Source organism: Elephas maximus, chromosome 1, assembly GCF_024166365.1.
Source record: "Elephas maximus indicus isolate mEleMax1 chromosome 1, mEleMax1 primary haplotype, whole genome shotgun sequence".
Classification (NCBI taxonomy): Eukaryota; Metazoa; Chordata; class Mammalia; order Proboscidea; family Elephantidae; genus Elephas; species Elephas maximus.
Window position 1 is genome coordinate 143,655,614 of NC_064819.1, and position 22,892 is coordinate 143,678,505.

General features: G+C 37.8%; 1 protein-coding gene across 5 annotated transcripts in view; it reads left to right on the forward strand.

The window, feature by feature from the left end:
- Nucleotides 1-22,892, forward strand: part of BCKDHB (branched chain keto acid dehydrogenase E1 subunit beta) — a 632,618-nt gene that overhangs the window by 75,991 nt on the left and 533,735 nt on the right. For all 5 annotated transcript variants that reach the window (XM_049896118.1, XM_049896136.1, XM_049896108.1 and 2 more), the window contains exons 4-6: nt 15,886-16,019; nt 16,241-16,396; nt 18,598-18,706. In XM_049896118.1, the coding sequence (XP_049752075.1) occupies nt 15,886-16,019; nt 16,241-16,396; nt 18,598-18,706 (399 nt within the window). The remainder of the gene's footprint in view (nt 1-15,885; nt 16,020-16,240; nt 16,397-18,597; nt 18,707-22,892) is intronic.

Here is a 22,892-nt window from a genome sequence, read left to right on the forward strand (position 1 = left end):
GGGGTAGGGGGTGTGTAGTAAAATATACGCAAGTACTTACCTTTTGCTAAGAGCGCTGTTCTCAGGTTCCGAAGGTGTGAGTAGGCTCTGTGGCTGGCTGCTTCTTCCTGAGGAAACTGCAGCCTAAGGCTAGTACCAGCTGGCCGCCACTGCTGCCTGAGCCACCACTCCGGGAATTTTGCCTGAGGGCTCCCTGCGATTCAGGTCTGGTAACGCCTCTCCACTTCCGAACGGCCTCTTCCTCCCTCTGCCCCTCAGTTTGTTGTCTAAGCTTGCCTTTGATGCCCAGGGCTCCCAGCTTGTCACAAATATACTCCTTTTACTTGTTTTTTTCAGGTCTTTGTTGTAAAGAGGGCTTGATGGAAGCGTCTGTCTATTCCGCCATCTTGGCTCCGCCTCCTCTCTTTTCTGTCTTTTTAATTAAGTCTTGCTCACTTCGCGTATGATGTCCTTGATATCGTTTCACAACTCATCTGATCTTTGGTCATTAGTGTTCAACAAGTGAAATTTATTCTTGCAATGGTCTCTAAGTTCAGGTGGGATATACTGAAGGCCATAGTTTGGCTCTTGTGGACTTGTTCTAATTTTCTTCAGCTTCATCTTGAGCTTGCATATGAGTGATTGATGGTCTGTTCCACAGAAGGCCCTTTGGACTTGTTCTGACTGATGATTTTGAGCTTTTTCATTGTCTCTTTCTACAGATATAGTCGACTTGATTCCTGTGTATTTCATCTGGTGATGTCTACTTGTATGGTTGCCATTTATGTTGAGGAAAAAATGTATTTGCAATTAAGAAGTCACTGGTCTTACAAAATTCTATCGTGTGATCTCTGGCATCATTTCTGTCACCAAGGCCATATTTTCCAACTACTGATCCTTCTTCTTTGTTTCCAACTTTCTCATTCTAATCACCAGTAATTATCAATGCATCCTGATCCCATGTTCGATCAATTTCAGACTGCAGAAGTTGGTAAAAATCTTCAGTATCTTCATCTTTGGCCCTAGTGGTTGGTGCATAGATTTGAATAATAGTTGTATTAACTGGCCTTCCTCGTAGGAGTATGGATGTTATCCTATGACTGACAACATTGTACTTCAGGATAGATCTTGAAATATTCATTTTGACACTATTTCTTTTCAAGTTGTCATTCCCAGCATAGTAAACCATATGATTGTCCAATTCAAAATGGCCAATATCAGTTCATTTTAGCTCACTAATGCCTAGGATATTGATGTTTGTGTGTTCTATTTCAGTTTATATGATTTCTAGTTTTCCTAGATTCAAACTTCGTACATTCCATGTTCTGATTATTAATGGATGTTTACAGCTCTTTCTTCACATTTTGAGACATGCCCCCTCAGCAAATGAAGGTCCTGAAAGCTTGACTCTATCCACATCATTAAGGCTGACACTATTTTGAAGAGGCAGCTCTTCCCCAGTAGTATTTTGAGTGCCTTCCAACCTGAGGGGCTCATCTTTCTGCATTATATCAGACGGTGTTCTGCTATTCATAAGGTTTCCACTGGCTAATTCTTTTCAGAAGTACACCGCCGGGTCCTTCTTCCTAGTGTGTCTTGGTCTGGAAGCTCAGCTGATTCCTGTCCACCATGGGTGACCCTGCTATTACTTGAATACCAGTGGCATAGCTCCAGTATCACAGCAACATGCAAGCCCCCACAGTACGACAAACTGACAGATGTGTGGGGATGACAACCTTGGCCATCTTCAAAGGAGTTTTGGAGCTAGAATGACCCTTAAGGGTCTCTGGTTGGGCTGAAATGACTAGGCCTTTATACTCTCACATTGATAGACATTCAGTCATCGGATGGGGGCTGCCAGTTAAGGACTCGGGCTGGAAGGTTCCCTGAAGCTGCAGCAGTCCCTGAAGGTTTTGACATTTGATGTCTATCAGCCTGATGTCTATGATGACACAACTTTTAGCAGCCTGGGCAAGTTCTTCACAGGTGGGGGATCTGGGTTGCATGCATCACAGTGTCCTCTCTAGGTGATGAACCGTGACACTACCTTGATATCAGTATTGACTTTTTACCTCACTTTTTCATTTACTAGATCAGGATCATGAGTAGCCTAATTTAGGATGCTAATATATCATAGATTAGTTATGGATAAGGTGAACACTGGGTTCATTTTTCCTTTATTACTTTCCAATTATGTATTAATGTTACTTAACTCTTATAATAGGGTGACTATAAATTTTCATTTGCCCAGGAGAGAGTCATTTGCCCAGTTTAAGTCTTCTGAGGACCAATTATCTCCTCGTAACATCTTCTAACAAACCCACAAGTATTCCAGTTTAGAAGATAGATTGTATTGTCACCTGTCTTAGTTATCTAGTGCTTCTATAACAGAAATACCAGAAGTGGATGACCTTAACAGTATTGTGTGATTCACAATCTAGAAAGCTAGAACTCCGAATTCAGGGTGTCAGCTCCAGGGGAAGGCTTTCTTTGTCTGTTCTATTGGAAAATCCTTGTCATCAGTCTTCCCCTGGTCTAGGAATGTCTCGGTGCAGAGACCCCACGTCCAAAGGATGTGCTCCCTTCCTGGTTCTTCGTTCTTGATGGTATGAAGTCCTCTGTCTCTCTGCTCCCTTCTCTCTTTTATATTTCAAAAGAGATTGACTCAAGATACAACCTAATCTTGTAGGTTGAGTCCTGCCTCATTAACATAACTGCCTCTAATCCTGCCTTGGCAATGTCTTAGAGGTAGGATATACACATAGGATAATCACATCAGATGATAAAATGGTGGACAGTCACACAATACTGAAAATCATGGCCTAGCCAAGTTGACACACATTTTAGGGGGACAAGTTTCAATCTATAACATCACTCTACCTAGTAAAAAAAGTGGTTATTTTTTTGTTTGTTTAATTTGTTTACATATTTATTTGCTAAGCATGTTTCTGGCTTGTTTCTCTAAGGAATGGAATGTTCTCCATTTGCATTTCTCATGTTAAAAGAAGTGATCTTTCATATTAACTTTGTATTTTGGCTTTATTTGACCCTAATAAAATGCTTTTCATTTTTACTAAATTCTTTGTCAACAAACTTTTTAAAATGTTGTGAAATCACAACATATTCTTGAAAGTTTATGATTAAAATGAATGGAATATATTATTTATTTCTCCCCCACTGTTAAAACGGTATCTTTAATGACATTTATTTTCTCTGGTTTATTTTGTAGCTTAGTCACAAATATTTGTTGCTGTATTTAACTTTTTGCTCAGGTATCCTGGGATTGTTTCTCTGATGGGGTTGATTTTTTTTTGGAAGGATTTTCCGACCTATTGAGATCTGAGAACTGAGAAAATACAAGTTGCTTAGAGATGGGCAATTTTAAAGCTGTCTTTTCAGTAATTTATATGAGAAAGAAAAATTTAATTCCACCCCATAGATTTTATAACTTGCAGAATCTGTTCATGAGGAAAACTCACATTTAAATCCTATTATGGGCTCTAAAAAATATCTGTGGACTGGAAGATGTAGATACTCACTGATTTCCTTAACCTACCTGCAACCTTATACCATCGTTCTTCTTTTTCCTAATTGTTGCTTCTTGGCACTCTTTTCACTCTTTCTGGTATACAGTTGTAGCCTAATTGTTGTGATGGGGAATAGGGTTCCCTGGTGGACTTGGTGCCTATCTCTGATTCTTTGGTGAGAGGTCAACTGCTGGCTTTCTTTTCATGTTTGGCATTGTATAGCAGACAATATTTTTAGCAGACAGTACTCTGGCAGTCATATAAAGCTTTTTAATTATGTTCCTTTTATAAAAGAATGAAACTATTAAAAAATGGTGGTATGACTTGATGCTTGCATCTTTCCAAATGAGAAAATGGTAAGACAAATGTCTAAACTTTCAAACCATCCGGAATTCTACAAGTATTTTCATAGAATTTGGGAAGCATGTGGTTATACAATGATACAGTCTAAAATTTTTTTTTATGGTCTTTTTTTTTTTATTAACTTTTATTCAGCTTCAAGTGAACGTTTACAAATCAAGTCAGTCTGTCACATGTAAGTTAATATACATCTTACTCCTTACTCCCACTTGCTTTCTCCCTAATGAGTCAGCCCTTCCAGTCTTTCCTTTCGTGAAAACTTTGGCAGCCTCCAACTCTCTCTATCCTCCCATCCCCTCTCCAGACAGGAGATGCCAACACAGTCTCAAGTGTCCACCTGATATAATTAGCTCACTCTTCATCAGCATCTCTCTCCTACCCACTGTCCAGTCCCTTTCATGTCTGATGAGTTGTCTTCGGAGTTGGTTCCCGTCCTGTGCCAACAGAAGGTTTGGGGACCATGACTGCCGGGATTCCTCTAGTCACATCCAGACCATTAAGTATGGTCTTTTTATGAGAATTTGGGGTCTGCATCCCACTGATCTCCTGCTCCCTCAGGGGTTCTCTATTGTGCTCCCTGTGAGGGCAGTCATCGATTGTGGCCGGGCACCAACTAGTTCTTCTGTTCTCAGGATAATGTAGGTCTCTGGTTCAAGTGGCCCTCTCTGTCTCTTGGGCTATTAGTTGTCGTATGACCTTGGTGTTCTTCATTCTCCTTTGCTCCAGGTGGGTTGAGACCAATTGATACATCTTAGATGGCCGCTTGTTAGCTTTTAAGACCCCAGATGCCACATTTCAAAGTGGGATGCAGAATGTTTTCATAATAGAATTATTTTGCCAATTGACTTAGAAGTCCCCTTAAACCATGGTTCCCAAACCCCTGCCCTTGCTCCGCTGACCTTTGAAGTATTCATTTTATCCCGGGAAACTTCTTTGCTTTTGGTCCAGTCCAGTCCAGTTGAGCTGACCTTCCATGTATTGAGTGTTGTCCTTCCCTTCACCTAAAGCAGTTCTTTTCAGCTAATTAATCAGTAAAAAAACCCTCTCCCTCCGTCCCTCCCTCCCCGCCTCGTAACCAGAAAAGTGTGTGTTCTTCTCAGTTTATACTGTTTCTCAAGATCTTATACAATATTTGTCCTTTTGCGTCTGACTGATTTCGCTCAGCATAATGCCTTCCAGGTTCCTCCATGTTATGAAATGTTTCACAGATTCGTCACTGTTCTTTATCGATGCGTAGCATTCCATTGTGTGAATATACCACAATTTATTTACCCATTCATCCGTAGATGGACACCTTGGTTGCTTCCAGCTTTTTGCTATTGTAAACAGAGCTGCAATAAACATGGGTGTGCATGTATCTGTTTGTGTGAAGGCTCTTGTTTCTCTAGGGTATATTCCGAGGAGTGGGATTTCTGGGTTGTATGGTAGTTCTATTTCTAACTGTTTAAGATAACGCCAGATAGATTTCCAAAGTGTTTGTACCATTTGACATTCCCACCAGCAGTGTATAAGAGTTCTAATCTCTCCGCAGCCTCTCCACCATTTATTATTTTGTGTTTTTTGGATTAATGCCAGCCTTGTTGGAGTGAGATGGAATCTCATCGCAGTTTTAATCTGCATTTCTCTAATGGGTAATGATCGAGAGCATTTTCTCATGTATCTGTTGGCTGCCTGAATATCTTCTTTAGTGAAGTGTGTGTTCATATCCTTTGCCCACTTCTTGATTGGGTTGTTTGTCTTTTTGTGGTTGAGTTTTGACAGAATCATGTAGATTTTAGAGATCAGGCACTGGTCAGAGATGTCATAGCTGAAAATTCTTTCCCAGTCTGTAGGTGGTCTTTTTACTCTTTTGGTGAAGTCTTTAGATGAACATAGGTGTTTGATTTTTAGGAGCTCCCAGTTATCGGGTTTCTCTTCATCATTTTTGGTAATGTTTTGTATTCTGTTTATGCCTTGTATTAGGGCTCCTAGGGCTGTCCCTATTTTTTCTTCCATGATCTTTATTGTTCAGTCTTTATGTTTAGGTGTTTCATCCACTTGAAGTTAGTTTTTGTGCATGGTTTGAGGTATGGGTCCCGTTTCATTTTTTTGCAAATGGATATCCAGTTATGCCAGCACCATTTGTTAAAAAGACTATCTTTTCCCCAATTTACTGACACTGGTCCTTTGTCAAATATCAGCTGTTCATACGTGGATGGATTTATATCTGGGTTCTCAATTCTGTTCCATTGGTCTATGTGCCTGTTGTTGTACCAGTACCAGGCTGTTTTGACTTCTGTGGCTGTATAATAGCTTCTGAAATCAGGTAGAGTGAGGCCTCCCACTTTCTTCTTCTTTTTCAGTAATGCTTTGCTTCTCCGAGGCTTCTTTCCCTTCCATATGAAATTGGTGATTTGTTTCTCTATCACCTTAAAAAATGACGTTGGAATTTGGATCGGAAGTGCATTGTATGTATAGATGGCTTTTGGTAGAATAGACATTTTTACTATGTTTAGTCTTTCTATCCATGAGCAAGGTATGTTTTTCCACTTAAGTATGTCCTTTTGAATTTCTTGTAGTAGAGCTTTGTAGTTTTCTTTGTATAGGTCTTTTACATCCTTGGTAAGATTAATTCCTAAGTATTTTATCTTCTTGGGGGCTACCGTGAATGGTATTGATTTGGTGATTTCCTCTTCGATGTTCTTTTTGTTGATGTAGAGGAATCCAAGTGATTTTTGTATGTTTATCTTATAACCTGAGACTCTGCCAAACTCTTCTATTAGTTTCAGTAGTATTCTGGTGGATTCGTTGGGGTTTTCTGTGTATAAGATCATGTCATCTGCAAATAGTGATAACTTTACCTCCTCCTTGCCAATCCGGATGCCCTTTATTTCTTTGTCTAGCCTAATTGCTCTGGCTAGGACTTCTAGCACAATGTTGAATAAGAGCGGTGATAAAGGGCATCCTTGTCTGGTTCCCATTCTCAAGGGAAATGCTTTCAGGTTCTCTCCATTTAGAGTAATGTTGGCTGTTGCCTTTGCATAGATGCCCTTTATTATGTTGAGGAATTTTCCTTCAATTCCTATTTTGCTGAGAGTTTGTATCATAAATGGGTGTTGGACTTTGTCAAATGCCTTTTCTGCATCAATTGATAAGATCATGTGGTTTTTGTCTTTTGTTTTATTTGTGTGGTGGATTACATTAATGGTTTTTCTGATATTAAACCAGCCTTGCATACCTGGTATAAATCCCACTTGATCGTGATGAATTATTTTTTTGATATGTTGTTGAATTCTATTGGCTAGAATTTTGTTGAGGATTTTTACATCTATGTTCATGAGGGATATAGGTCTGTAATTTTCTTTTTTTGTAATGTCTTTACCTGGTTTTGGTATCAGGGAGATGGTGGCTTCATAGAACGAGTTGGGTAGTATTCCGTCATTTTCTATGCTTTGAAGCACCTTTAGTAGTAGTGGTGTTAACTCTTCTCTGAAAGTTTGGTAGAACTCTGCAGTGAAGCCATCCGGGCCAGGGCTTTTTTTTGTTGGGAGTTTTTTGATTACCGTTTCAATCTCTTTTTTTTGTTATGGGTCTATTTAGTTGTTCTACTTCTGAATGTGTTAGTTTAGGTAGGCAGTGTTTTTCCAGGAATTCATCCATTTCTTCTAGGTTTGCAAATTTGTTAGAGTACAATTTTTCGTCATAATCTGATATGATTCTTTTAATATCAGTTGGTTCTGTTGTGATGTGGTCCTTCTCGTTTCTTATTCGGGTTATTTGTTTCCTTTCCTGTATTTCTTTAGTCAGTCTGTCCAATGGTTTATCAATTTTGTTAATTTTTTCAAAGAACCAGCTTTTGGCTTTGTTAATTCTTTCAATCGTTTTTCTGTTCTCTAATTCATTTAGTTCAGCTCTAATTTTTATTATTTGTTTTCTTCTGGTGCCTGATGGATTCTTTTGTTGCTCACTTTCTGTTTGTTCAAGTTGTAGGGACAGTTCTTTGATTTTGGCTCTTTCTTCTTTTTGTATGTGTGCATTTAACGATATAAATTGGCCTCTGAGCACTGCTTTTGCTGTGTCCCAGAGGTTTTGATAGGAAGTATTTTCATTCTCGTTGCATTCTATGAATTTCCTTATTCCCTCCTTGATGTCTTCTATAACCCAGTCTTTTTTCAGGAGGGTATTGTTCATTTTCCAAGTATTTGATTTCTTTTCCCTAGTTTTTCTGTTATTGATCTCTAGTTTTATTGCCTTGTGGTCTGAGAAGATGCTTTGTAATATTTTGATGTATTGGATTCTGCAAAGGTTTGTTTTATGACCTAATATGTGGTTTATTCTAGAGAATGTTCCATGTGCGCTAGAAAAAAAAGTATATTTTGCAGCAGTTGGGTGGAGAGTTCTGTATAAGTCAATGAGGTCAAGTTGGTTGATTGTTGTAATTAGGTCTTCCGTGTCTCTATTGAGCTTCTTACTGGATGTCCTGTCCTCTGAAAGTGTGCAGGTGTCTATCTCACTTTTCAGTTCTGTTCAAATTTGATTTATGTATCTTGCAGCCCTGTCATTGGGTGCATAAATATTTAATATGGTTATGTCTTCCTGATCGATTGTCCCTTTTATCGTTATGTAGTGTCCTTCTTAATCCTTTGTCGTGGATTTAAGTCTAAAGTCTATTTTGTCAGAAATTAATATTGCTACTCCTTTTTTGCTTATTGTTTGCTTGATATATTTTTTTCCATCCTTTGAGTTTTAGTTTGTTTGTGTGTCCAGGTCTAAGGTGTGTCTCTTGTAGGCAGCATATAGACGGATTGTGTTTCTTTATCCAGTGGGAGACTCTCTGTCTCTTTATTGGTGCGTTAAGTCCATTTACATTCAGCGTAATTATAGATAAATAAGTGTTTAGTGTTGTCATTTTGATGCCTTTTTATGTGTGTTGTTGACAATTTCATTTTTCCACTTACTGTTTTGTGCTGAGACGTTTTTCTTCGTAAATTGTGAGATCCTCATTTTCGTAGTGTTTCACTTTATGGTAGTTGAGTCGTTACGTTTTTCTTGGCTTTTATCTTGAATTATGGAGTTGTTATACCTCTTTGTCGTTACCTTATTATTTACCCCTATTTTTCTAAGTAAAAACCTAACTTGTATTGTTCTATATCGTCTTGTATGACTCTCCATATGGCAGTTCTTTGCCTCCTGTATTTAGTCCTTCTTTTTGATTATTGTGATCTTTCACATATTGACTTCAGTGATTCCCTGTTATGAACTTTTTTTTTTTTTAATTAATCTTAATTTGTTTTTGTGATTTCCCTATTTGAGTTGATATCAGGATGTTCTGTTTTGTGACCTTGTGTTGTGCTGGTATCTGATGTTATTGGTTTTCTGACCAAACAATACCCTTTAGTATTTCTTGTAGCTTTGGTTTGGTTTTTGCAAATTCTCTAAACTTGTGTTTATCTGTAAATATCTTAATTTCGCCTTCATATTTCAGAGAGAGTTTTGCTGGATATATGATCCTTGGCTGGCAGTTTTTCTCCTTCAGTGCTCTGTGTATGTCATCCTATTGCCTTCTTGCCTGCATGGTTTCTGCTGAGTAGTCTGAACTTATTCTTACTGATTCTCCCTTGAAGGAAACCTTTCTTTTCTCCCTGGCTGCTTTTAAAATTTTCTCTTTATCTTTGGTTTTAGCAAGTTTGATGATAATATGTCTTGGTGTTTTTTTTTTTTGGATCAATCTTAAATGGGGTTCGATGAGCATCTTGGATAGATATCCTTTCGTCTTTCATGATGTCAGGGAAGTTTTCTGTCAGGAGATCTTCAACTATTTTATCTGTGTTTTCTGACCTCCCTCCCTGTTCTGGGACTCCAATCACACGCAAGTTATCCTTCTTGATAGAGTCCCACATGATTCTTAGGGTTTCTTCAGTTTTTTAAATTCTTTTATCTGATTTTTTTTCAGCTATGTTGGTGTTAATTCCCTGGTCCTCCAGATGTCCCAGTCTGCATTCTAATTGCTCGAGTCTGCTCCTCTGACTTCCTATTGCGTTGTCTAATTCTGTAATTTTATTGTTAATCTTTTGGATTTCTACATGCTATCTCTCTATGGATTCTTGCAACTTATTAACTTTTTCACTATGTTCTTGGATAATATTTTTGAGTTCTTCAACTGTTTTATCAGTGTGTTCCTTGGCTTTTTCTGCAGTTTGCCTTATTTCGTTTGTGATGTCTTGAAGCATTCTGTAAATTAGTTTTTTATATTCTGTATCTGATAATTCCAGGATTGTATCTTCATTTGGGAAAGATTTTGATTCTTTTGTTTGGGTCTTGTAGAGGCTGTCGTGGTCTGCTTCTTTATGTGGTTTGATATGGACTGCTGTCTCCGAGCCATCACTGGGATACTAGTTTTTCCAGAAAATCCGCTAAAAAAAAAATGCAGTCAGATCTCTATCAGAACTGCCTTTGGATTATAACCGCCACCTTGTTCCCTGTAAGGGTGAAAGTCTGAGATTTGGATCATATATGCTTGGCTGTAGCTGGTTCTGTGTTTTTAGTCCAATTAGGGGTGGATTTTTGGTCCCTGGGTTTTTTGTGTTTCCTTCTCTTAAGCCGGAAGAGTGGGTTAGGAAAAGACCAAAAGAAAGAAAGAAAAAAAGGGGCGGGGGGAAGCAAAGCCGCTGCGGAGCTGTAGCCTTTCTCCCTCTGGCTCAGGAAATTCCAATGTTAATGAAGCCGCCTGACTGGGACACTGGCTCCAGGCTCTGAAAACAATCGCTGCTTCCTCGTATTTGTTCATTTTCCGTCTCTAAATCTGTGTTTGTTGTTTAAGGTTCGTAGATTGTTATGTATGTGATCGATTCACTTGTTTTTCCGAGTCTTTGTTGCAAGAGGGATCTGAGGTAGCGTTTACGTAGTCCGCCATCTCGGCCCCGCCTCTCTACAGTCTGAAATTTAAGGAGAAGTAGCAATGGATAAGAAAAATAGAGATGTTGTATGGACTAATAATGTCTTAGTTTTTTAGTCTATTTATCTGTACTACTGATAACATAGTTTATCAGAAATGTTAATTGAATTTTATTCAGTTATCTAAGGTTAAGAAAGGAATAACTCAGATAGCATTTAGTTTTTTTTTTGACCCAGACAAAGCAGTTGGGCATGGAGGATCACAAAACATGCCAAGGGGTTTCACTCTAAGTTCACGACCAGTAATCTCCAGAAGACCACTCATGCTGCCTGCCATCATGCTTCATGTTCCTGGTCTCTCTTTCATTTTCCCACATGAGTGTTCCCACTTTCTTTCTCTTGTTTGAACTGTCTTTACTGTCCTCATTCTTAGCTAATAATTTAGTTTCATATTTTACTAAAAAGTTAGAAGCAATTAACAGAGAACTTTGGCAAGCTCTCACCTCTGGGTATAATAATATGCCAGCATCAGTTCCCATAAACCCTCTTTCCTCCTGTACTCTGAGTGAGTATCAGGGTTCCTATAAACCTCTCCACACTAGACCCCTTTCTTCCTGTCATCTACTCATAGACATGGTTCCAGTCATTCTTCTGCCTCTCCATTTCATTAATTTCCTCAAAATCATGAATTTCCCCCTTTCTACTGATCATTCTCATTAGCCTGCAAATATGCTGTTACTTCTTCCATCTTAAAAAAATAGCCTTATTCCTCTCTACCTACGTACTGCTCCCTTTCCATTCTCTCCTTTTAGCAGAATTTCTCCAAATCATTGTTAGTACTTGTTATCTCCAGTTTCTTTCCTCCCATTCTCTCCTGAACTCACTATAGTTAGACTTTTGTTACTCCCTCCCTCCTGCTTTGCAGAAACTGTCTTGCCAGGTTCACCAGTGATAAATCCTATGTTCAGTTCACAGCCCTCATCTCACTTTCTTTTGGCAGCATATGACACAGGTTGACCATTCTCTCCTTTTAGAAACACTTTCTTCATTTGGTTTCCAGGACCTAGCACATTCTTCATGTTTCCTGCAAACTCATTGGCATTTTTTCTTCTCAGCTTTCCTGATTGTTTATCTCCTGTCTTCTTAACATTGGGGTAATCAGGACTCACTCTTAGACTTCTCCTTTTCTCTCTGTATACCTATTTAAATTTACTTGGTAATCTTAACCGGTCCCATGTTTTAAAACGCCATCTTTATTCCAAATACTTACTAACTCATATATCCAACAGCCTGATAGCTCCACCTCGATGTCTAAAGGTATCTGTCTTAGTTTGCTAGGGCTGCTGTAACAAAATACCACAGAATAGGTGGCTTTAAAGAACAGAAAAATATTGTCTCACAGTTTTGGAGGCTAGAAGCCCAAGTCAGGGCATCATCTCTAGGAGAGGGTTCTTCCATGGTGGTTGTTGTTGTTAGGCGCTGATGAGTCGATTTCAACTCATATCAACCTGTGTGACAGAGTAGAACTGCCCCATAGGATTTCCTAGGAGGTAATCTTTATGGTGAATTGACTTGACGGCAGTGGTGGAATCTTTATGGTAGCAGATTGCCAGGTCTTTCTCCCATGAAGCATCTGGGTACGTTTGAACAACCAACTTTTTCAGTTAGCAGCCGAGCACTTAACTGTTGCACAGTGCTCTGGGCATTCCTTGGCCTATAGATGGTTGCTCACACGATCTCTTTCCCCTGTCTGTGTCTGTGTCTATTCTGCTTTTTTTTGTAAGTCACCACTCAGAGAGAATAGGTTTAGGACCTACCCTACTCTAGTATGACCTCATTAACACAACAAAAGAAAACCTCTGTTACTAAACAAAGTCATATTTACAGGAGTTAGGACTTCAACATAACTTTTGAGGGGACACAACCAAATCCTTAATAGCATTTCAAACTTAACATCTCCAAAACTGAACACCTGATCTCTCATTCAACATACTTCTTCATAGTTTCCCCTTTCTCAATTAATGGCACCTCTGCCCTTCCGATTACTCAGGTCAAAAATCTTTGAGTCATTCTTAGCATCTCTCTGACTTCACATTCATTTCATCAGGGCATCCTTTTGGTCCCATCTTTAGAACGAGTCAAAATCGACTCAATGTTTGTATTAATTTTACATTAGGTTAATTGCCATTCAAGAAAGAAGTCATCAGGGTGTGCAATTCATTTGTGCTCTTACCCTTAGTCATTACCTGTTTGGGAGAAAATAGAAACAGATTTTGAACATTTATTTCCCGTTGAGGCAGTCAAAGCAAACATGTTCTGGAGTAAGAGAGTTCCAAGAAACTCAACTTCTCTGACTTCTGGTTTAAAAAAAAAGGCTATACTTTCTTATGAAATGAAAAATGTCTGAATGTGGTCAACATGAAGGGGAAAGGAATAAATAAGAACACTGCTTATTTGGCTATGATGGTTCAGGTATTCCAGGGCTATGGATGCCACAGGTGGCAGCTGATATCTGTATTCCATTTTCTACCACTGAATTGTTCATAGTTCAGTGGAATTATAGATTTTCAAAAACTTTCAGGCTACTCGAAGTCAGATAGGAAACATGAGGGATAGAGGTCACAATTTCAAAAGATATTCACTGAATGTGATGAGCATGAATCATATTTTAAGTTCTTGCAGCTGCTTTGAAAGTACAAACTACAGGATGTGTCTTGTTGGCATTTTTCAACACCTGCTCTACTTGTGGTTCATATTCAAAAGGAATGATTGAGCTGAAAGTGAACTCCATTCACCAAGAAGAACTGGTGTTCTTGGAATATGGAAATAAAATTTGAATCCTAGATCTGTCCCAAAACTTTTGGCCACCTGTCCACACTGTGGCCATTAGTTTGGGTCCACCTGGCTCTCTGAGATTAGATTTTTTTTTCATAAAAGTATAGATGTTGGCTGAGAGGTGATGAAATTTCAAGTAAAAATTGAGTTGTGCCCTAATAAAGTTGTACCCTGTGGTTTCAGTGGACAGCCTAAGGTATTTATCAAGCTCCTCTCTAGCATTGAGGAGACTCCAACTTCTGCCTTGTCTTTAATGGGCGCCACTGAAATCTCTTCTTAGTTCTTCCAGTTTCCTGTCACTATTTTCTGCTGGGCTCCTCAGAGTCTTCTGTAGGCATATTGTTGTTGTTGGTTGCCATCAAGTTGGCTCAGACTCATGGCAACCTTATGTATAACAGAAGAAAACATTCCCTGGTCCTGTGCCATCTTCATGATCATTGATGATCATGTCCATTGTTGCGGCCATTGTGTTAATACATCTCATCGAGGGTTTTCCTCATTTTCATTGGCCCTTTACCAACATTGGTGCCCTGGTGCTGCAGTGGTTAAGAGCTCAGCTGCTAACCAAAAAGGTCAGCAGTTGGAATCTACTAGCTGCTCCTTAGAAACCCTATGGGGCAGTTCTACTCTGTCCTATAGGGTCACTATAGGATCGCTATGAGTTGGAATCAAATCAACAGCAACGGGTTTTGGTTACCAAACATGATGACCTTTCCTTTGCCCTCAGGCATAGGGACCGGCTAAGGAATTGATCAGAGTTTATGTACAGATTTGAGGGCTCCATGTGTGGTGGTGCCCTTCTTTTGGGATTTAATCCTTCAATTTCCATCCACTCTGACAGCCTCAGACTGCACTCTCTGACATCTTAAGCCAATATGATTGAGTTTATTTGTTTGAATTCTAGCTGTCCCACATCACACAGACTAGGGAATTCGCTGGGGGAAATGTCATGCTCATCTACTGTGCATCACTTCTTTCAAGGGCCAAGTCCCCTCCCTTCAGTTTCTTCTTACTTTTGGCTTGCCTGTGCCTTTGAGCAGTTATATTTTTTCTGGAGTTTATAATCATTAGAGGATTAGCCTGAAAAAAACTATTCTGCCATCACTAGAATCAGAACCTGAATAATATGGGATATATACTTTTTCATTATCATTCATTTCAAAATATTTTCTAATTGCCATTATTATTTCTTCTTTGGCCCATAGATTATTTAGATATGTATTTGTGAACTTTTCTAGCCTAAGGATTTTCTAATAATCTTTTCGTTATTGATTTCTAGCCTAATTTCACCGTGGTCAGAGAATATACTGTATATGATTATAATCCTTTGAAATTTGTTGAGATTGGATTATTCATAGTCCAGTATATGGTCAATTAAGGAACCCTGGTGGTGCAGTGGTTAAAGTTCTTGACAGCTGAAAGGTTGGCTGTTCGAACGCACCAGCTGCTTTTCAGAAGAAAGATGCTTCCATAAAGTTTGCAGCCTCGGAAACCCTATGGGGCAGTTCTGCTCTGTCCTGTAGGGTCACTATGAGTAGGAATTGACTTGACGGCAATGGGTTTGGTTTTTGATTTATATGGCCAACTTATATCACTCTTCTCTGTTTGCATATAAAGACCTTTTATTCTTAGCTGTTGAGTGTAGTGTCTTCTATATGTCACTTAGGTTGTGTTTGTTAATGATGATCAAATCTTATTTATTACTTCTATTTATGCTTTTTCTGTCAGTTACTGAGCCTGGTATGTTGAAAATTTCCTACTGTATTGTGAATTTGTCCATTTTACCTTTTAGTTCTGTTAATTTTTCTTATTTGTTTTGAACCATGTTATTAAATGAATTTAAGTTTTGAATTACGTCCTCCTTATGAATCAAACCCTTTAACAGTATGGCTTTTTCCTCTTTATCTTTGGTAATGCCTTTTCCCTTAAAGTCTATTTTGTCTGCTATTAATATAGGGACATCAACTTTCTTTTGTTTAGTTTTTCATTATGTATTTTTTCCCCTTTTTTTCACTTACAGCCTTTTTTTTTTTTTTTAAGAGTTTAAATATTTTCTTTTAAGCAGCATGTAGTTGAATTTTGCTTTCTTTTATTCCAAGGAATCTTTTTCTTTTAATTGGAACATTTAGATTTTTTATAATTAATGTAATTACCAACGTTTTCATTTAAATCAACCACTGCACACTATATATACTATTTTTTTTCCTCTTTTTTATCCATCCATCCCACTATTAATAATTTACTAAAGTTTTAGATGTATTGTGTTATATTGCTATTATTTGTCAGATTAAGTTTTTTTTTTTTTTTTTAGGAAAAGATAGAGTTTTTAACACCCCATTATGTGAACAAGGAATTGTTGGGTTTGGAATTGGAATTGCAGTCACTGGTGCTACCGCCATTGCAGAAATTCAGTTTGCAGATTATATTTTTCCTGCTTTTGATCAGGTAAGGGCATCACATTTTATTACGAATGAGCCATTTCTAAAGTTAAGTCTGTTAAGTATTGAAATACTGCCTGTACCGTACCTCCCACCTACCAATCTTTGGAACACTTTGTCACCTTTGAGCTGGTGCATGGGCATATTTTAAAGTGCTTGTAGAATGATTTAAGAATGTTGGAGAATAGAGGACTCACTTTGACATGTCCTTTTCCTCCCACCCACCAGATTGTTAATGAAGCTGCCAAGTATCGATATCGTTCTGGGGATCTTTTTAATTGCGGAAGCCTTACCATCCGGTCCCCCTGGGGCTGTGTTGGCCATGGGGCTCTCTATCATTCTCAGAGTCCTGAAGCTTTTTTTGCCCACTGTCCAGGAATCAAGGTATAATTATCTATGTACCTTATTTGATATTCATTTAATGTTTCAATTTTGATTGATTTTATTAGTATTAACTAACATGCTTATCTAGAGGAAAACAAATAGGATCTTTGGAATTTATGTGAACTTAATTGCATTTAAGAGAGAAAGTTTAGCGTTTTCTTTAGATCAACTTTCCAGTGTTAAGGTTTCCAGAACATTCTCCTTGAAGTAGTACTAGCTTGACCCTGGCATTCATTTCAAATTTCTTGAAATGATTTCATAGACTTCTGAGACTAAGATTGAGGACGTAGCTATTTTTTTCATCCCCCATTTTCAAAGCTCTGTTTCTTTCTAATGTGTCTCCCTCACTTAACTGATTCTGGGGTGATTTTAAAAAGTTATTTACTGTTTGTTTGCCTTAAAACCAGAGTCATAGAACTTTAGCCTAATTTCTTACTTTTCAAATAGACTCAGAGAAGACTTTGCTCCCTAGATGTGTTTTTCACCCCAGAGTAAGAAATACTTCCTCAAATAATTGATTTTGAAGCATCCCACTTTTATAGCCTGCTTTTCATAATAGCTTAGGTCTGTTGATGTTAAAAATATTTTGAAAATTTTCTATCTTTTTTTTTAAACATTATCTAGTTTTCTATTTACTGAAGAGCTTTCCTGAGAATCATTATAAAAACTCACAAGATATGTCCATCCAAAGTTTTATATATATGTATATTTTGACAACATGAATTGGCTGTGAACATATGTCTTAGTCTTATTTGTTTTTTCTACCAGTTCAAAGCCATAGTTTTTCTTAGCTGTGTAGAGGTTACATAGTTTTTCAGTGTAAGCTAGAAGTGGTAGGTTGGGGCAGAAGCCACGTTCAAGGCAATAGTTATTTTTGTGTTAAGCTGAACATTGGTTCACACCGAATGTTTGTAACATTACCCAGTGTTATTAAGAACACATCTCTTAATACCCTGTCTTGTCTTCCTTACTTCCTCTTTCTTTTGTTTTCATCCCGAATGAAAATACACGTAAAGTGCAGAAGGCTAAAAAAATAGATGAAGAGAAACTAAAAAAAATAGGAACTAAAAACAAAGACATTGTGTGACATGACAAGCAATGTGTTCAGCAGTCTTTATGGAAAATAAAATAATGAGACTTGTGCTTCTATTTTATTTTCTTAAAGTAAAAATTCTGCAATAAACATGCCATAGAAATGGCTTTGAAATCTAAATGTAGTTTGATTCGAGGAATCTTATCTGAGTCTTTGTAATAAATCCAGGTTTATTTTAATGGCATTTTCTATGTAATAATTGTGCTTCACAGTCTTAAAATATTAATACTTTAAAAAAGTAAATTTAAAATACTTTACACAATTATTGTAAAGTCATTGTTGTAACAGTCATTAAAAAGTAGGCACAAGTTTGCTGTTTGAGACAACATGGTATAGACGTTAAGAGCTGAAGCCCCGGCATTAGTCAGATTTGGGTGAGAATTCCTGGTCCACCAGATACTCTTACCTCAATCTCTTTATTTCTAAAACGAGGAAAATAAGAATAGGTACCTCATGGGATTGCTATGAATAATAGATGAATTAATCCACATAGAGTACTTGGCCCAGTCAACACATTGTGCTACTTCCTGTCATTATCATCATCTTTCTTCTTGTCACCTTCATTCTCAAGAAGGCTCTGGAGTCCCTTTCCTGTCATCCGGAAGTGTGGCATATTCACACTTTTCTTTTTGCTTTACCATAACTGGACATTATAATGGCTGATCATAAAATTCTGTGCAATAGTTTTCCACTAAAGAAATGAAGATCATATTTTTCATGAGAAAGGAGGAGTTTTTAATGTTAAAATTGGAGAAGAGGATTGCGTGCCCATTGACAATAGTAAAAGAACCGTAGTAGAAGAGACTTTTTAAATTTGTATGTTAATATAGGAAGATATTGACCATTTTAGTTTTGATGAATGCTACTTGTGGATTCCTTTAATTTTTTATATATGCAAGCTTAGCTCCTTAAGAGAAGAGCAGTATCTTAGTTATCAAAACATGATAGGCATCTGATAAATGTTTGTTAAACTAATGGAATTTTTTGGCTAAAACAGTTTTCCACTTTTAATTAGTAAAGATTTGTTATTTAAATACTGATACTTACAAGTGAGTTTACTGGGATACATTTTAACTAAATTTGTCTTTTAAAAAATCTGTTTTTACAGGTGGTTGTGCCCAGAAGCCCTTTCCAGGCCAAGGGACTTCTTTTGTCATGCATAGAGGATAAAAATCCTTGTATATTTTTTGAACCTAAAATACTTTACAGGGCAGCAGGTAAAGGTTTCCTTTATTTTATATTTGTGAATATATTTATATGCTGTGTTTTTCACAGTTTAAAAAATTATGACTTTTTCTCCTAAAATCTTGATTTATATTTCCCATGTTAAAAAAAAAAAATTGTGATTCATTTGTTCTGTATTTAGTATGTCCTTAGGTGTAAATTATGTGTTAAATTTAGGGAAAAATCCATATAGTCATTTAATATTTTGATTGTGGAAACAAAGAAGCAATGCGAACTGGTAGCAAGACCTTAGGACTGTGTTTGCTAAGCACATAGTACGAGCTTAGTAAATGTGGGCTGGATGAAACTAGACTATTCTGAATGTGTTATATAATTTTGACTTTAGACCATATAATTTGAACTGCTGACCCTTTGGTTAGCAGCCGTAGCACTTAACCACTGCGCCACCAGGGTTTCCATAAATGTTTTACTTTGCTAAATATTACATGAAAAAAAATAAAAGAGCAAGCAGTAAAAGCAACAGGAAGAGGAAGTTGTTTACCCTTTGGCCCATAGTTCATTTCGAGCAGTCTGTTTCAGAGGCAGTGTGTCAACTTAGCTGAAACTACATTTCCTAGAATTTATTTTCCTGCATAGTTCTGGGTTACCATGGGCCATAAGAGACATTCCACAGGAGATTTAGAAACAGCAGTCATACTCTTTTTTGGGTCATCTCATTGGATGGAGCAGGAGCAGGACCCACAGCTCCTCAAGCTCATTCTAGACTTTTTCCTTCAGCTTCCCTCACTCCTGGGCCAGGTGTGTATTTAGCTTCATGGAGGATGCCAGGTCATCTTTACCATGGGTTGAAGTTGGAAGTTAGAGTTGGTGAAAGGCAGACATGAATGTCCTTTGGGTCCAGTTCATCCTAGCAGGATCTAGTTTGTCCTTGCCCTCCCCTACTTCATGTCCACCTTCCCTTCCTGACAGCCTGCCTGGCCCTATGAACTTCAGCTATGCAGCAAATTCTGCCACAGTTGCTATATCCATAGGATGGATTATACTGCAGATCTTTAAAGGAATGAAGCAGATTTCTATATAGTACTGTATCAGTAAGGGTTTAACTAGAGAAGCAAAACCACTAGGTGATATAACGAGGAATATATTATATACATTTGGCCATACGCATTTATAGGAGCTAGTTAAACAGCCTATGAGAAGTTGTTGCGTCTGTGCTTGGGGCTTTTATAATATAGAAATATATTATAAAATATTTGCAGATATTTTAGAAACATTTGCAGGAAAATCTTAAAAAGAAAAGTGATATCTAAGGAAATAAATTCTAAAGAAGAGAAAACCAAATGGCACATAAAAATGAAAACAGATTCAAACTCATTGGTGCTTAGGAAAGTGCAAGTTAGGACCATAAGGTGTATTTTAATACCCTTAGACTGTCAACAGTTAAGGATGTGGGCAATTCTAAATTTTGATAAGGACGTGCAGTAGCTTGAACTCCCATTTATTGCTGCAGAAAAAATAAATTGATACAGTGACTATGAAAACAGTTTGTTAATAATTTCACAGATATTTAATAAGTTGAACATGTAGTTAGCCAAGCTATTAGATAGTTTTTTTAATAAATGTAGTCAAAAACGTATGTATAGATATTCATAGAGAAATTGTTGCTAATGACAAATCTTGAAACACCTCAGATGTTTACTCTCAATAAAATGTATAAATAAATTGTGCTATATTCATATGATGGGATATTATATAGCAGAGAAAATGAATGACCTATAGATTAGACATCTGCCTAGATGAATTTTAAAAGGATAATATTAAGTAAAAGAAAAAAGCACAGAAGAATACAGACAGTATGATTCCAGTTATAAACGGTTCCCAAACAAGCCAAACTAAAGTAGATTGCTTAGGGATCTATACATGTATGATAAAATTATAAAGAAAAGTATGGGAAGGATTAACACAAAACTTAGGATATTGGTTTCTTCTGGGGAGAGAGGATCCTACTGAAGAAGGGTCCTTGTATAATATTGATAAGTTCTGCTTCTTAAAGTTGGTTGTGGTTATATAGGGTCCCTTTTTTTAAAAATCATTATTCTTAAAACTCTAGTAATACATATTGTAAACATATCATTTTTGTTCCTAGTCTGTTTTCTACAACCAGTCAAAAGGCCCCAAGGGAGGCTGGGAAACGTAGGGAGGCACAAGGAGTATTTGTGAGCATTCATGTTTACTATCTTAACTTTAGATACATTTCACAATTAAACAAAAATTTAAAAAGTGGCTCTTTCTGGTTTTTAAAAGCTCTCTTGAACACATTTGGTGCAGTTTTGGATAAAACAGTAAGGGTGTTTATAATTTCAAAATCTAACTATATTAAAATTACATTAAGATCTTTTGGCAGTTATATTAGAAAATTTAAAAGACAGATAAAGTTATTGGGTAGATACAGAGTAGGTATCTCTACTATCTATACTGTAGAGTAGATATCGCTCCTTTTTTTTCTTTTTTAATTTTTATTGTGCTTTAAGTGAAAGATTACTAATCAAGTCAGTCTCTCATACAAAAACTTACATATACCTTACTATATACTCCTAGTTGGTCTCCCCCTAATGAGACAGCACACTCCTTCTCTCCTCCCCCTATTTTCGTGTCTATTCAGCCAGCTTCATTTTACTTGGATCCACAATCAACAGCCATGGAAGCAGCAGTCAAGAAGTCAAAAGACGCATTGCATTGAGTAAATCTGCTGCAAAGGACCTCTTCAAATGTTGAAGAGCAAAGATGTCACCTTGAAGACTAAGGTACGTCTGGCCCAAGCCATGGTATTTTCAATCACGTCATATGCATGTGAAAGCTGGACAATGAATAAGGAAGACCAAAGAAGAATTGACGCCTTTGAATTGTGCTGTTGGCAAAGAATATTGGATATACCATGGACTGCCAAAAGAATGAACAAATCTGTCTTAGAAGGACAACCAGAATGCTCCTTAGAAGCAAGGATGGTGAGACTGCATCTTACATACTTTGGACATGTTGTCAGGGGGGATCAGTCCCTGGAGAAGGACATCATGCTTGGTCAGCGGAAAAGAGGAAGACCCTCAACGAGGTGGATTGACACAGCGGCTGGAACAATGAGCCCAAGCTTAACAATTGTAAGGATGGCACACGACCAGGCAGTGTTTTGTTCTGTTGTGCATAGGGTCGCTATGAGTCGGAACTGACTCAACGGCACCGAACAACAACAACATTCAGCCAGCTTCTGTCCCCCTCTGCCTTCTCATCTCCCCTCCAGACAGGAGCTGCCCACATAGTCTCATGTGTCTACTTTATCCAAGAAGCTCACTCCTCACCAGTATCATTTTCTATCCTATAGTCCAGTCCAATCCCTGTCTGAAGAGTTGGCTTTGGAATGGTTCCTGTCTTGGGCTTACAGAAGGTCTGGGGACCATGACCTCCAGGATCCTTCTAGTCTCAGTCAGACCATTAAGTCTGGTCTTTTTATGAAAATTTGAGGTCTGCATCCCACTGCTCTCCTGCTCCCTCAGGGATTCTTGTTGTGTTCCATATCAGGTTAGTCTTCAATTGTAGCTAGGCACCATCTAGTTCCTCTGGTCTCAGGCTGATATAGTCTCTGGTTTATGTGGCCCTTTCTGCCTCTTGGGCACCTCATGTCTTTGGCGTTCTTCGTTCTCCTTTGCTCCAGGTGGGTTGAGACCAATTGATGCATCTTAATTGGCTGCTTGCTAGCGTTTAAGATTCCAGATGCCACTCTCCAAAACATTACACAGAATGTTTTCTTAATAGATTTTATTATGCCAACTGACTTAGGTGTCCCCTGAAACCATGGTTCCTAAACCTGTGCCCCTGCTACACTGGCCTTCAGAGCATTCTGCTTATTCAGGAAACTAACTTGTTTTTGGTTTAGTCCATTTGTTCTGACCTCTCCTGTACTGTGTGTTGTCTTTCCATTCACCTAAAATATTTCTAGTCTACTATCTAATTAGTGAATACCTCATTCCCTCTCTCCCTCCCCACTCTTGTAACCGTCAAAGAATATTTTCTTCTCTGTTTAAACTATTTTTCGAGTTCTTATAATAGTGGTCTCATACAATATCTGTCTTTTTGCAACTGACTAATTTCACTCAGCATAATGCCTTCCAGATTCCTCCATGTTATGAAATGTTTCACGGATTCATAATTGTTCTTTATCGATGC